Raw genomic sequence first — 14,464 nt, forward strand, 5'->3', positions numbered from 1 at the left:
GGTGTTCAGAAAATGGACAGTTACAATCTAAAGAATTAAATTGAACTACTTTCTCATACCATATACAAAAAGAAACTCACAATGGAGTAAAGGCTTACATTTAAGACCTGAAACCATAAAACTCCTAGAAGAAAGTATAAGTATTGCTCTTTGACATAGATCTTAGCAATATTTTTTGGACATGTCTCCTCAGGCAAGGGAAACAAAAGCAAAAATAAACAAATGGGACTACATCAAACTAAAAAGCTTTTGTACAGCAAAGGAAACTATCAACAAAACAAAAAAGCCACCTACTGAATGGGAGAAGATATTTGCAAATGATATAACTGATAAGGGGGTAATATCAAAAACATATAAAGAACTCACAGAACTCAACATCAAAAAAATACAAACAATCCAAATAAAAAATGGGCAGAGGACCTGAATAGACATTTTTCAAAGACCTACAGATGGCCAACAGGCACATGAAAAGATGCTCAACATCACTAATCATCAGGGAAATGCAAATTAAAATCACAATGAGTTATTACCTCACACGTGTCAGAATGACTATTATCAAAAAGACAGAGAGGGCTTCCCTGGTGGCGCAGTGATTGAGAGTCCGCCTGCCGGTGCAGGGGACACGGGTTCGTGCCCCGGTCCGGGAAGATCCCACATGCTGCGGAGCGGCTGGGCCCGTGAGCCACGGCCACTGAGCCTGCGCGTCCGGAGCCTGTGCTCCGCAACGGGAGAGGCCACGGCATTGGGAGGCCCGTGTACCGCAAAAAAAAAAAAAGACAGGGAGTTCCCTGGTGGCACAGTGGTTAAGAATCTGCCTGCCAACACAGGGGACACGGGTTCGAGCCCTGGTCTGGGGAGATACCACATGCCGCGGAGCAACTAAGCCCATGGGCCACAATTACTGAGCCTGCACTCTAGAGCCCACGAGCCATAACTACTGAGCCCGTGTGCCTAGAGCCTGTGCTCCACAACAAGAGAAGCGACCGCAATGAGAAGCCCGTGCACTGCAATGAAGATTAGCCCCCACTCACCAGAACTAGAGAAAGCCAGTGGCCAGCAACAAAGACCCAACACAACCATAAATAAATAAATAAATAAACTTAAAAAAAAAAGAAGACAGCAAGTAACAAGTATTGGTGAGGATGTGGAGAAAAGGGAACCTTTGTGCTCTGTTGGTGGGATTGTAAGTTGGTGCAGCCACAGTGGAAAACAGAATGTAGGTTCCTCAGAAAATTAAAAATAGAACTACCATACAATCCAGCAATCCCACTCTTAGGTATACATTCGAAGAAAACAAAAACACTAATTCAAAAAGATATTAATACATGATCCCTATATTCATTGCAGCATATGTACAATAGCTAAGATATGGAAGCAACCTAAGTATCCATCGATAGATGAATGAATAAAGAAGATGTGGTGTGTACACACACACACACACACACACACACACAATGGAATATTAGCCATAAAAAAGAATGAAATCTCGACATCTGCAATAGCATGTATGGATCCAGAAGGTATTGTGCTAAATGAAATAAGTCAGACAAAGAAAGATAAATACCATATGATTTCACTTATATATAAGGAATCTAAATACAAAACAAATGGACAAACAGAACAGAAAGAGACTCACAGATACAGAGAACAAACTGGTGGTCGCCAGAGGGGAAAGGGGCAGGGGCATGAGTGAAATAGGTGAGGGAGATTAAGAGGTACAAACTTCAGTTATAAAATAAATAAGTCATGTAATGTACAGCATAGGGAATATAGTCAATAATACTGTAATAACTTTGTATGGCAACAGATGGTATTTAGACTTTATTGTCGAGATCATTTTGTAATGTATAAAAATATCGAATCGTGATGCTGTACAACTGAAAATAATTTTATATTGTAAGTCAATTATACTTTAATTTTTTAAAATCTGATTTGAAATGTATTCTGTAGTAAAGATTTAACACAGTAGGCCAGAGATTGCTATCCTTAGAAAGCCTACTTATAAAGTTGGCCTTGACTGTTGTCTGGGAACTTGAACTTCAGAGGTATTGCCACCGTTCCCTAACTGATAAGGATGGTTTACATAAAAACAATATGGTTTATGCTGGATATGGTTTTATGTTTACATAAAACCATATGGTTCTATGTTTACATAAAACAATATGGTTTAACATTCCAATTCTGGAATGTGCTAGGCAGTTAATGGGTACACGAGCAGCCCCCAATAAAGACTTGGGCACTGAGTCCCTTAAGAACTTTCCTAGTAGACAACACTTCACACATTTTGTCAGAGGTGATGCTGGAGGAATCGAATGTCACAGGGAAAATCACTGGGGAGGCTTCTTAGAAGCTTGCATCTGGTTTTCTCTGGACTTCACTTCATGCACCTCTTTCAGTACCTAATTTTTGTTGTGCATCTTTCAGTTAATAAGTCATAGCTATGAATCTATCTATAACCTGAGATCCTGTGGATTAGCCCAAAGAATGAGGGAACCTGTGGGTAGTCTTGGGATTCTCCCCGACATGGATCATAGTGCAAAATTTAATAGCTAAAACTTTTTAAACTTTTAGAACAAACTGGGAGAAATCTTCATAACATTAGGTTAGGCAAGATTTATCAAGCAGGTCACAAAAAAGCCTCAAGTATAACTAAGAAAACTGATAAAATGTACTTTATCAAATCAAACGTTTATTCTTTGAAAGACATTAATAAAACAAAAAGGCAAGCTACAGACTAGGAAAAAATAAATAATAGTAAATAACCATCAATCTGACAAAAGCCTTGTATCAGAATATATAAAGAATTTTTATACTCTAGACAAAAAAATTAAAAATAGGTTAAAGATCTGAACAGATATTTTAGAGAAGATTTATGACTGATCAAAAAGATCATGAAAAGATGCTCAACACCACTAAGTATCAGGAAAATGCAATTAAAGGCACAATGAAACACCATTACGCATCCACCAAAATGGCTGAAGTCAGACTCTAACAAGATCAAGTGTTGAAAGGGATATGAACTGACTGCAACTCCACACATTCCTGGTGGGAATGCAAAGGGCACAGCCACTTTGGAAAACTACATGGTACTATTTTCTAAAAATTAAACATATTCTTCCCAGACAATGCAACACAACTAAGCCTAGGTACTTACCCAAGAAAAATTAAAATACATGCCCATAAATAGCATTTTATTTGATCCAAGTGTATTTCAACTGGTAAATTAAAAAACTGTGAAATATCCATATTATAGCAAAAAAAGGAACAAAACATGAATACATGAAACAGCAGAGATGAAACTCAGTAGCCTAAGTAAAAGAAGTCAAACACAACAGCTTCTATACTGTATGATTTGATTTATAAAAAATTCTAGAAACAACAAAACTATACTGACAGAAGGCAGATCAGTAGTTGCATGAAGACACCATACACAAAAATTAACCCCAAACAGATCATAGTCCTAAATATAAAAGCTAAAACTATAAAACTCTTAGAAAAAAAAGACAAGTGTAAATCTTTGTGACCTTGAATTAAGCATCAGTTTCTTAGATATGACATCTAAAGCATCAGCAAATATATATATATATATATATATCTCAATAGTTGTCATCAAAATTAAAAACTTCTGTGCTTCAAAGGGCATTATCAAGAAAATAAAGGGATAACCCACAAAACAGGAGAAAAATATTTGCAAATCATACATCAGATAAGGGTCTAGTATTCAGAATACATAAAAAACTGTTAAAAATACACAATAAAAAGACCAACAACCCAATTATAAAATGGGAAAAGGATCTGAATAGATATTTTTCTAAAGAAGATATACAACTGGCCAATAGATTCTCAACAATTTTCTATTAAGGAAATGTAAATCAAAATTTCAATGAGATACCACTTCACACCCACTACAGTATACAATCTAAAAGACAGACAATATTTTTTTTTTTACTAAAAGGAAAATAAGTGTTGGTGAGGATGTGGAGAAACCAAAACTCACATACATTGCTGATGGAAACATAAAATGGTTACAGCTGCTGTGGAAAACAGTTTTGAAGGTCCTCAAAATGTTAAACACAAAGTTATTTTATGACTTAGCAATATCACTCCAAGGTATATATGCAAAAGAAATGAACACATACGTGCACACAAAAACTTGTACAGAATGTTTACAGCAACATTACTGACAAGAGCCAAAAAGTGGAAACAACCCAAATGTCCATCAACTGATGAATAAAAATGCAGTATACCCATACAATAGAATATTATTCAGCAAAAAAAGGAGCAATAGAGTAATGATGCATACTATGACATGGATGAACCTTGAAAACATTATGCTATGTGAAAGAAGTCAGACACAAAAGCACATACTGTATAACTCAATTTATATGCAATGCCCAGAGTAGGCAAATCCATGGAGACAAAAGGTAAATTAATGGTTGCCTAGGGCGAGGGGGTGTTATGGAGTAACTGCTAATGAATATAACGTTCCTTGTTGAGGTGATAAAAATGTTGTGGAAGGGCTTCCCTGGTGGCGCAGTGGTTGGGAATCCGCCTGCCGATGCAGGGGACACGGGTTCGTGCCCCGGTCCGGGAAGATCCCACATGCCGCAGAGCGGCTGGGCCCGTGAGCCATGGCCGCTGAGCCTACGCGTCCTGAGCCTGTGCTCCGCAACGGGAAAAGGCACAGCAGTGAGAGGCCCGCGTACCAAAAAAAAAAAAAAAAAAATGTTGTGGAATTAGATGGTGGTGATGATTGCACAATTCTGTGAATACATTACACACCACTGAAGTGTACACTTTAAAAGCGAGAAGTTTATAACATGTTATTTATGCTTTGATAATCTTTTAAAAAGATGACTGATTCTTTAAAGTAAAAATTATAACCATGTATTTAGGGTGCTTTAGCATATTTAGAAGTAAAATGCATAAAATGGGAACAGACTGGAGGGAGCAAATAGAAATTTACTGATGTAAGAATATATGAAGGGGTATAATTATTTGAAACTAGACTGTGATAACTTAAAAATGTATATGTAAATCCTAGTGGTAGACTGTAGTAACTTAGATATATACATTGTAGCCCCTAGAGCAAGCACCTACAGAATAAACAGAGGTACAGCTTCAAGAGTAATATTAATAATACTAGATTATAAGTGAAAAAACTTCCCTTTATCTTTAATTTCTACTACTTATACTCCATTTCCCTCCACCTAAAACATCCTGCCCTGATGTCACCAGGTCCTTGAAAATATTCGTCAATGGAGACTGCTGCTTCTCCCAAATTTACCAGACTGAAAAAGAGGACTAGGCTTATTTCTTGATGCTCACAGTTGCTAGTATCGGCAAATAGGAAACATGTGTGCTGGCATTTTCATTCTCGTGCAGATATCACTAGCTCCTACTACTTCCTAGTAAACACACCCTCCTCAAAAACAAACACTCCCAACATACCCCCAGACAATCACTACCAACATCAGTTGAAGTTTACACTCATGACAGATGTGGCCATTCAATCTTCATTACAACCTTCTGTTCTTTTGAAATACAAGGCATTTGCTCACATTAATCTCTAATTCTCTTCATTGAACTTTTCATACTACTCATCTTTCTCAATGGTTTCTACACTGGCTCCTATTTTTCTTCTGCACTCTATAAAGTCATTAGTCCATTTGACCTAACATTAATTACGGTGGCCTCAAAGTTCTGTGAATTCCTCTGTTTCAAATTCCATGTACAAGCCTATACAGGGACCAGTAATTGAAGGTTCCCACTACATCCTGCCTTCTGCTCACATCCTACTATACTGAGGCAAGGTCTATCAGAACTAAGATGCTCCAGGAAGCGCACTAGATTTGGAGTTACAACACCTGGGTTCAATCCCTGCCCTGATACTGCAGGAATTTAGGTCTGTTTCACTGGACATAATGATATCTTAAAATTAAGTCCCTAGAGCAGAATTTCAACTAAATTGGCTTCTAAGAATATTCAACAAGTTACCACCCTTCACCCAGGTGAATTAATCTCAATTTTACTTTTCATATTCTCCACCAAAATTCCAAAGCTAAGATTGTCTACTTTGTATTCTATATCACCTATTTAAGATTATGGACATTGTAACTGTATCGAAAATCTAGCGTCACAAGTATCTTATCATATGTTGTGTTTCAAAGTAACTAAAAAGTATATGATTCTTTCACAACAAAAGGAATCATGAAAATTATGAATCAAAACAGTACCTCAATATTTTTACTGGCCACATTCTTCACAACAGCAGGAAACAGATCAGATGCATTTTTCCCTTTTGCAATCATCTGAAGAATAAAAGTGGAATATTAGGGCTGAAACTTTTTAAAAATTAGTCATTTGAAAAAAAACATAAATTCTATATACATTAAATATTTAGAAGATAAGCTACAGAAACAAATAAGCTATAGAGTTAACAAACAACTCTTTTTGAGTCACCTTATTTATTCCAACTACCTGCAGCAATGAACAAACAATCTCTTGGGAATCAATATAAATACACATAGACATATTAAGGAAGAAACAGTAATTTAAAGACATAATATTTACAATAGTTTTCTCTGGCTAATGGTGTTGTAAACACTTTTTAAATATTTGTACTCTTCTTTATTTTCCAAGTTCTTACATTAAAGATGCAATGATTTTGCAATGAGGGTGGGGGTGGAGAATGAATGTTATTTTAAACAAACTACAATAATGCTTTCTCCTTCGGCTTTCTTTTTATAGATTCCCCTACTTCTCCAACCATTTTTTTCAAAGTTCCCTTCACCAGGTCCTCTTCCTTTCCCCACTAAAGTTCTGTGCACCAACATCTTTTCAGGCTACACTGTTCTACAATCTCTGAAATGCCTGAGATTTCATTCACCCTCAACATGTTAACTCCTACCTCTACAGGGATCAACTCCCCAAACTCTAGCCCTAACTCTAGGCCCTAGTTCCACTTCTCTAACTAAACATTATTAGATGTCTTTCTCATCCAAAACTTGCTATGTCTAAAACCAAACCTATTTGTCCTGATAAAATGGCATTCGTGCTAGAATTTCCTATTTCCACCAATTTTCCCAGATACCAGAAACCATGAAATTATCTTGGTCTCTCCTCACATCTACACAGTAACCAGGTCCTGTTGTGAATTCTTAGCACACTCACATTAATCCCTTTCTCCTGTTACTATCCTAGTATAGATCAGTATCACCCACAGAGGACTTTTCCAACAATCTCCTCCTTCTGTCCATAACGTACATCACTGACACTTTAATATGCTCAAACTACCACTTTGCACGTCAGCTCCCCCTCAAAGATCTCAAAACTCAAAAGCCCCTGACTGCCTAAGAGTCCAAACTATTTCATTTACTATTCAAATGACTTAATTGCATTAACATCCCTTTTAAGCTCATCAACCATTATTGTTCTACACCAATGTTATTATAAAAGTAAACTGATCTACTCACTTCTTGCACATGCTCTGGCTCCTCTATGCTGGTGCTCATATCATGCCCCCAACCCACTTCTTTTTACTTTTCTAAGTTCTACCCTTCTATCTAGAGTATCATCAAATTCTAATCATTCTCCCTTGCTAGAGCCATCTCCTAACACCTAGCCCACTATGGCGTCCAATCCTAATTTCCTCTAGAATTTTTTAATCTACGTTTTTCATTTAGAATTTCCTATGTGTTACCTTTTATTTCTATTTATTTCAGTTTTATGTCTACCTGTATTTCCATTTCCTTCACTCTCATTCCCAGAATATATCTTTATGTCTTTTAATAGTACGGACTTTGGTAGCCACAAAATAAAGTTTTAACTACAGGATAATTTTTTGGAAAAGGGATCTTGGGACTTCCCTGGCAGTCCAATGGTTAAGACTTCACCTTCCAATGCAGGGGGTGCAGGTTCAATCCCTGGTCAGGGAGCTAAGATCCCACATGCCTCGGGGCCAAAAAAACAAAACATAAAGCAGCAGCAATATTTTAACAAATTCAATAAAGACTTTATAAATAGTCCACATCAAAACCTAAGTAAATATATATATAAAGTCTAAAATACCATTTAAAAAAAAGGGATCTTTAAGAATTATCTAAGAAACCTAAGAAACTACCTTAAAAAGGTAGAAGGCATTAGTTTTATAAATTTACGGAAATGTTTTATAAATACTATGTGACATTTTAAACAACAATAATCCCAGTTAACAATATCTCAGAAGACCTTTCTACATGACAGCTTTAGAACACTCTAATACAAACTAGTCTTTTCATTTTCTATTTCTTTACCTGTGAAATTATTTGAGTATTCTGTGAAACCTTCTGAGTATTAAAGAAGGTTCACGAAATAGTGCAACTAAAGTATCTTTATATGACTTTTACAATTTTCTTATCTGTAAAATGAGGAGAGAGGGATTAAATGTTCTCTAGGTCCCCTTCCTTCAGTCATTCAGTAATTACCTAAAGTCAGAGATCCTATCCTATGATATCCTACTCCAAGGCTTCCCCAATTTTATTCTACAGAATGCTATCCAAAAACATGTTAATACACAAGGGAGAAAAAAAAACCTGTAGTCAAATTCATTCAACAGATATTTGCCGAGAGGATACTACATGCCAGGGACTATTCTAGGCCTTGGGGATACAACCGTGAACAATATAGTCTTTACCCATTGGAGCTCACCTTTTAATGAGGGTGAGGGGCAAAAAACAAATATAGTATGTGAGGTGGTAACAAGGGTACTATGGAGAAAGATAAAGAACTGCAGGAGAAATGGGAAGTGCTAGGGTAGGGGTGGGAGTTGCTGCTTTATGTTTTGGTTAGTGTTTGCACAGCATATATTTTTTATCCTTATATTTTTAATCTATCTATGCCTTTATATTAAAAGTGGGGCTTTCCTAGATAACGTACAGTTGCATCTTGATATTTTCATCAAATATGACAGTCTCTCTTAGTTGGTGACTTTAGATCACTTACATTTAATGTAATTATTGATGTAGTTATATTCAGGTCTACCATTTTATTATCAGTTTTCTGTTTATTCCCTGTGTTTTGTTGTTCTGATTGCTGTTACCCTCATTATTTGGAAATTTTTTAGTATTTAATAATTTAACTTTTTTTTATTTTAATTTTTATATTGACTATTCGGCTATATCTTTTTGTATAATTTTTATTGGTTCTTCTTCTAGAGATTACCAGATAATTACATAGATGCACAAACACAGTTGACAGATACATATACACAGGTAAATCAAGATATGTCAAACCTTCCAGTTTACTTAGAGTCAATATTTCACAAGGTCAAATAAAATGTAGAAACCTTTCAACCATATAGGCCCTTTCAATCTGACCTCCCCACTACTCTTTATGTTATAGCCATCATACATTTTATATCTACATCCATCGAAAACCTCTCAGACAATGGGACACTTGGGAGGATAAAATTAGTCCTTTATGCTTACCAGATATTTACCATTTCTATTGGTCTCCCTCAAAATCCATCACATATTTCCCTTCAGCCTGGAGAACTTCCATTAGCCTTTCATTAAAGCAGATCGGCTAGAAGTACTCTACTATTTTTTTCTGCCTGAGAATGTCTCTATTCATCTTCATTCTTTCACTGGATTCACTGGATTCTAGGTTAACAATTATTTTCTTTCAGTACTTAGTCATTCAGTTTATCCTGATTGGGGATCATTGAGTTTCTTTCATCTATAAATTTAAGTCATTCATCAGTTGGGAAGTTGTCAGCAATAATGTCTTCAAGTATTTTTTCTGCCCTAAAATATATATGTTACGTGGACATAATGTTTTGGTATCATCCAACAAGACCTGAGGCTTTGTTCATCACTTTTCTTTTTAATCTCTATTCTAAGAATTGACTAATTTCTAGTGATCTGTCTTCAAACTTTTGACTCTTTCTTCTGTTATATCAATTCTGCTATTTAGTCAACCCAAGATATTTTTATTTCAGATATGATACTAGGACTTCCCTGGCAGCCCAGTGGTTAAGACTCCATGCTGCCACTGCAGCGGGGCAAAGGCTTGTTCCCTGGTCAGGGAACTAAGATCCCGCATGCCATGTTTTGTGGCCAAAAAAAAAAAAAAAAAAGAGATATCCAGATATGACACCATACACAAGACAGAAATTTCAACAAATTTCTAATGATGTGGTTCACTTGATATATTTTGGAAAACAACTATTTACCCATTAGTTACTACCTGGGGAATAAGTAGATATAGGATATCCCTTTCCCTAGCGTAACTTACCATCCAATCATAAGTGGCCCTAATATTACTCACTACTGAAGTATAAAACGAGAAATGTCTATGTATAAAACAAGAGAAATGTCTATTTAAGTGTTTACCCATTTTTAATTGGGCTGTTTTTAGTTTTTGGGTTATATGAGTTCTTTATATATTCCGGAGAGTCGGTATCAGATATATGATTAAAAATATTTTCTCCCATTCTGTGGGTTGCCTTCTCACTGGTTGACAGTGTCATTTGATGCATGAAGTTTTAAATTTTGACATAGTCTAAATTATTTCTTTTGTTGCTCACCTTTTGATGTTATATCCAAGAATCCTTTGACAAATCCAGTGTCATGAAGTTTTTATCCTAAGTTTTCTTCTATGAGCTTTATGGTTTTAGCTCTTACATTTAGGTCTCTGATTCATTTTTTCACTTATTATATATATCGTATGAGGTAGGGGTCTAAAAATTCATTCTCTTGCATGTGAGTATACAGTTTCCAAACACCATTTGGGGAAATTCTACCCCCACTGAATTGTCTTGCACCCTTGTTGAAAATAATTTGGCCATATAAGTGAGGGTTTTCTTTTAAGGCTCTCTATTGTGTGTATATGTCTCTCTATATATCTGTCTTTATGTTGGTACCACACATTTTGATTACTGTAGCTTTGTAGTAAGTTTTGAAATCAGAAAGTATAAGACTTCTTTGTTCTTCTTTTTCAAGATTGTTTTGGCCATTCAGAGTCCAATAAGATTCCATATGATTTTAAGATAGATTTTTCTATTTTTGCAAAAAACATCCCTGGGATTTTGATAGGAACTGCACTGAATATGTAGATAATTTTGGGAATATTGATATCCTAATAATATTAAGTCTTCCAATCAATGAACATGGGACATCTTTCCATTTATTTGTGTCTTAATTTCTTTCAGCAACATTCTAGTTTTCAAGGTACAAATCTTTTGCTTCCTTGGGTAAGTATTCCTAGGTATTTTATTCTTTTTGATATTACCATAAATTAGATTATTTTCATAACTTCCTTTTAGGGTTGATGACTATTACCATATAGGAACACAACTAATTTTTATGTGTTAATTTTGTATCCTGCAACTTTGTTGAACTTGTTTATTAGTTCTAAAAGTTTTTTGTGGACTCTTTAGGGTTTTCTAAATATAAAAGCATGTTGTCTGTGAATGAAGATAATTTTACTTCTTTTCCAACTTGGCTGCCTTTGCTTTCTTTTTCTTACCCAATTGCTGTGGCTAAAATTTCCAATACTATGTTGAATAGAAGTGGTGAAAGTGGGCATCCTTGTTTTGTTCCTGAACTTAGAGGAAAAGCTTTCAGTCTTTCACCACTGAGTACAATGTAAGCTGTGAATTTTTCATATTTGGCCTTTAAAATGCTGAGGTAGTTTCCTTTTATTCCTAGTTTGTTGAGTGTTTTATCCTGAAAGGGTGTTGAATTCTGTCAAATGCTTTTTCTGTATCATTAAAATAAACTTGTTTTTTCTCCTTCATTCTGTTAATGTTGTGTATTACAATGATTATTTTCATGTTATTCATGTTATTTTTAAAATACTGAATAATAATCTAGATCTAAAAATTCAGATCTAGGGAATTCCCTGGCGGTCCAGTGGTTAAGACTCTGTGCTTCCAATACAGGGTGCATGGGGTTTGGTCCCTGGTCAGGGAACTAAGATCCCACATGCCATGCAGCATGGCTCCCCCCAAAAATTCAGATCTAAAAACATAATTAATGTTAAAAAGCATTAATCTCTTTTTAACTCAGCAAGATAAAGAGGAGAAATTGCACTTACTTTCTCAACAATTTCAACTAGCTTCATTTTTTACAGATATACAGATGGGGAGAAAATTCAGCATTTTTACTTTATAAATAATTACTAGTTAATTTACAAACCAGCAGTTAATTTTCAGACCCAACTGCAACTCTTAAGAATCAGCCCCCAAGAATAAATAAATAGAAAATGAACTGACCCTTGACTTCTATCCCAGAAAGTACTCTTGAAGCAAAATTGACAGAAAATCCATTAAGGTTCTATAGGCATTACATCACTAGTAAAAATTCAGGCCTGCTAACCAGGAACTGGTCCTGATGTATATTAGCATGGCAGAAAAAATTTGACCCATTAAACAACTTCCAACCTAAGAACAAAAAAGGATGCCAACATCAGCCACAAGTTGAATCTTTTAAAGTATACACAGAACTGAAGAATTTTTGTTGAAGGGAAAAAGAGAACAAGGGATACGCAGTCTAGAAGGACTTAGCCCAAAATGTTTATTATAATCATTAACTCAAGACAGTAAGAATTACACATGTTTTTATGTTCTTCTTCTTATATGGACTTTCTCAAAATTTTTCTACAACAATAATATACTATTTGAATTTGGCTTTATTTTTTTTTTTTTACAAATAATAAACAAAAATATCTGGAACTTTGAAATTACCTTTAATTTTCTTAGGGTCAATAATATCCAACCAAATACCATGTAACATACATGGCTATGAAATAATATAGATCAGTAACTCTAATTAGGAATTTTAAGAATTTTATCTATCAAAGAAAGGTTCAGATTTGCTCATTATCCCAAAACTACAAAGACAAGCAAACTAACCTGAGAAAGACCTTTAATATCCAACACTTACTAAAAGAAAATACATCAAAGATTTCAATACGCCAAAATATTCCATTCTTTCAAGGACTCTAAATAATCAACTCATCAGTATTATAGCTAAAAAACTTATTACAAGTTCACTATATGAAGCAATACATTTCAAATTCTTAGTTCACATTTCATCAAGCCAAGATAAAATAAAAACATGTGCTTTAAACATTAGACACATATTTTTCAGAAATATCAAGAAAAATAACATATGCATGTTTCAACTTGAGTCCTGCTATGTAATAAGTGACCACAAGATTTTGAAGTAGGTAGCTTTTCTTCCCTAAGCATGCTTTGGCATACATGAGACTTTATTCAACATATAAACCATTGGAAACATTTCCCCACGATTCTAAATAAGCCTCAGATATTACCAAAGAAAGATAATAAAATGAACTGAAACTATCATTATGGTTTCTCTCTAGTAGATATTGCTGACAAGATGCTCTGTTGACTCGTAGGACTACCGACTATGAAAGATAGCCAGATGTGCACTGCCAGCATTTTGATATATATTAGAAAGTAATGTGTTAAAACAAATACATAACACTTAAAATTTTGGCAGATTAAAATTTAGAAATGTTTAAAGGTTTTTAACTATGAAGCTAAGGTCTTAAAACTACTCTGTAACCATGAGGTGGTAAAACCCCATATTCAGGGCTCATGAAACCTAAATTATGCAGAGAAATGTAAATATTGACAATTACATTTTAAAAATCCACGAAATTCTGAAGCCAATATAATATTCTGCTAATTGACCTCTAGCAAACTACTTCTACCCAACAGATGCTTTGAAATGATGCATACATGTGCACACATGAACATAACATTTTAAAAATAATTTTTAAAGCTCCCACATAGAAATATGGTGCTAACTAGAAATCGAACTAAAAACTGGACAGAAGTAAAGGTGAACAAATGATTGTTATAATATTTCACTGGAAAAAATTTCAAGAAAAATAACTATTAGTTATTTCATAAAAGAAGAAATTAGCAAACAATAACTGCTAGTTTAAAAGTGAAATACAGGGGAGGATATATCTTATATAACCGTTGTGCTATGAGTATGATCTTCCATTTTCTTCTCCAAAAGTTAAGTTAGAAAAGATCTGTGATGATGTACAGTTTCTCCTGAAAGGAAACTAGGTGACTGAATTTTGGAAGCACATCTTGAATCAGACCAACCATGCTCTTACTGAATTTTTAAGTTGCTGTTAGTTTGATATTAAAGCAAAATTTAAAATGTCTTAGTTTTCCCCATGGAACTTTAATATGTCAGAAGCCATATTGTCTAAATGTGTTTCTTAGACAAATACTGAGTAGTGTTTTAAATTCAGACATAGAGTTTCTACTGTGAACATATAAGAATGATTAATATTCTTTTTAAAGACATTTTTTCTTTTTATCATACATTCAGGAAATATTTTAATTTCATGGTCAAAGAATGGTGATAGGTAATACCTGTTGTTTTCTTTTCTTTTCTAGTAACTAAGAGGAGATCCTTATTTTATTTGTTGTAGC

General features: G+C 34.7%; 1 protein-coding gene across 1 annotated transcript in view; it reads right to left on the reverse strand.

The window, feature by feature from the left end:
• Positions 1-14,464, reverse strand: part of AP3B1 (adaptor related protein complex 3 subunit beta 1) — a 276,812-nt gene that overhangs the window by 219,430 nt on the left and 42,918 nt on the right. The window contains exon 3 of the mRNA XM_065875497.1: positions 6,237-6,311. Within this exon, the coding sequence (XP_065731569.1) occupies positions 6,237-6,311 (75 nt within the window). The remainder of the gene's footprint in view (positions 1-6,236; positions 6,312-14,464) is intronic.

This window comes from Phocoena phocoena, chromosome 3 (genome assembly GCF_963924675.1).
Source record: "Phocoena phocoena chromosome 3, mPhoPho1.1, whole genome shotgun sequence".
In the NCBI taxonomy this organism is placed as follows: Eukaryota; Metazoa; Chordata; class Mammalia; order Artiodactyla; family Phocoenidae; genus Phocoena; species Phocoena phocoena.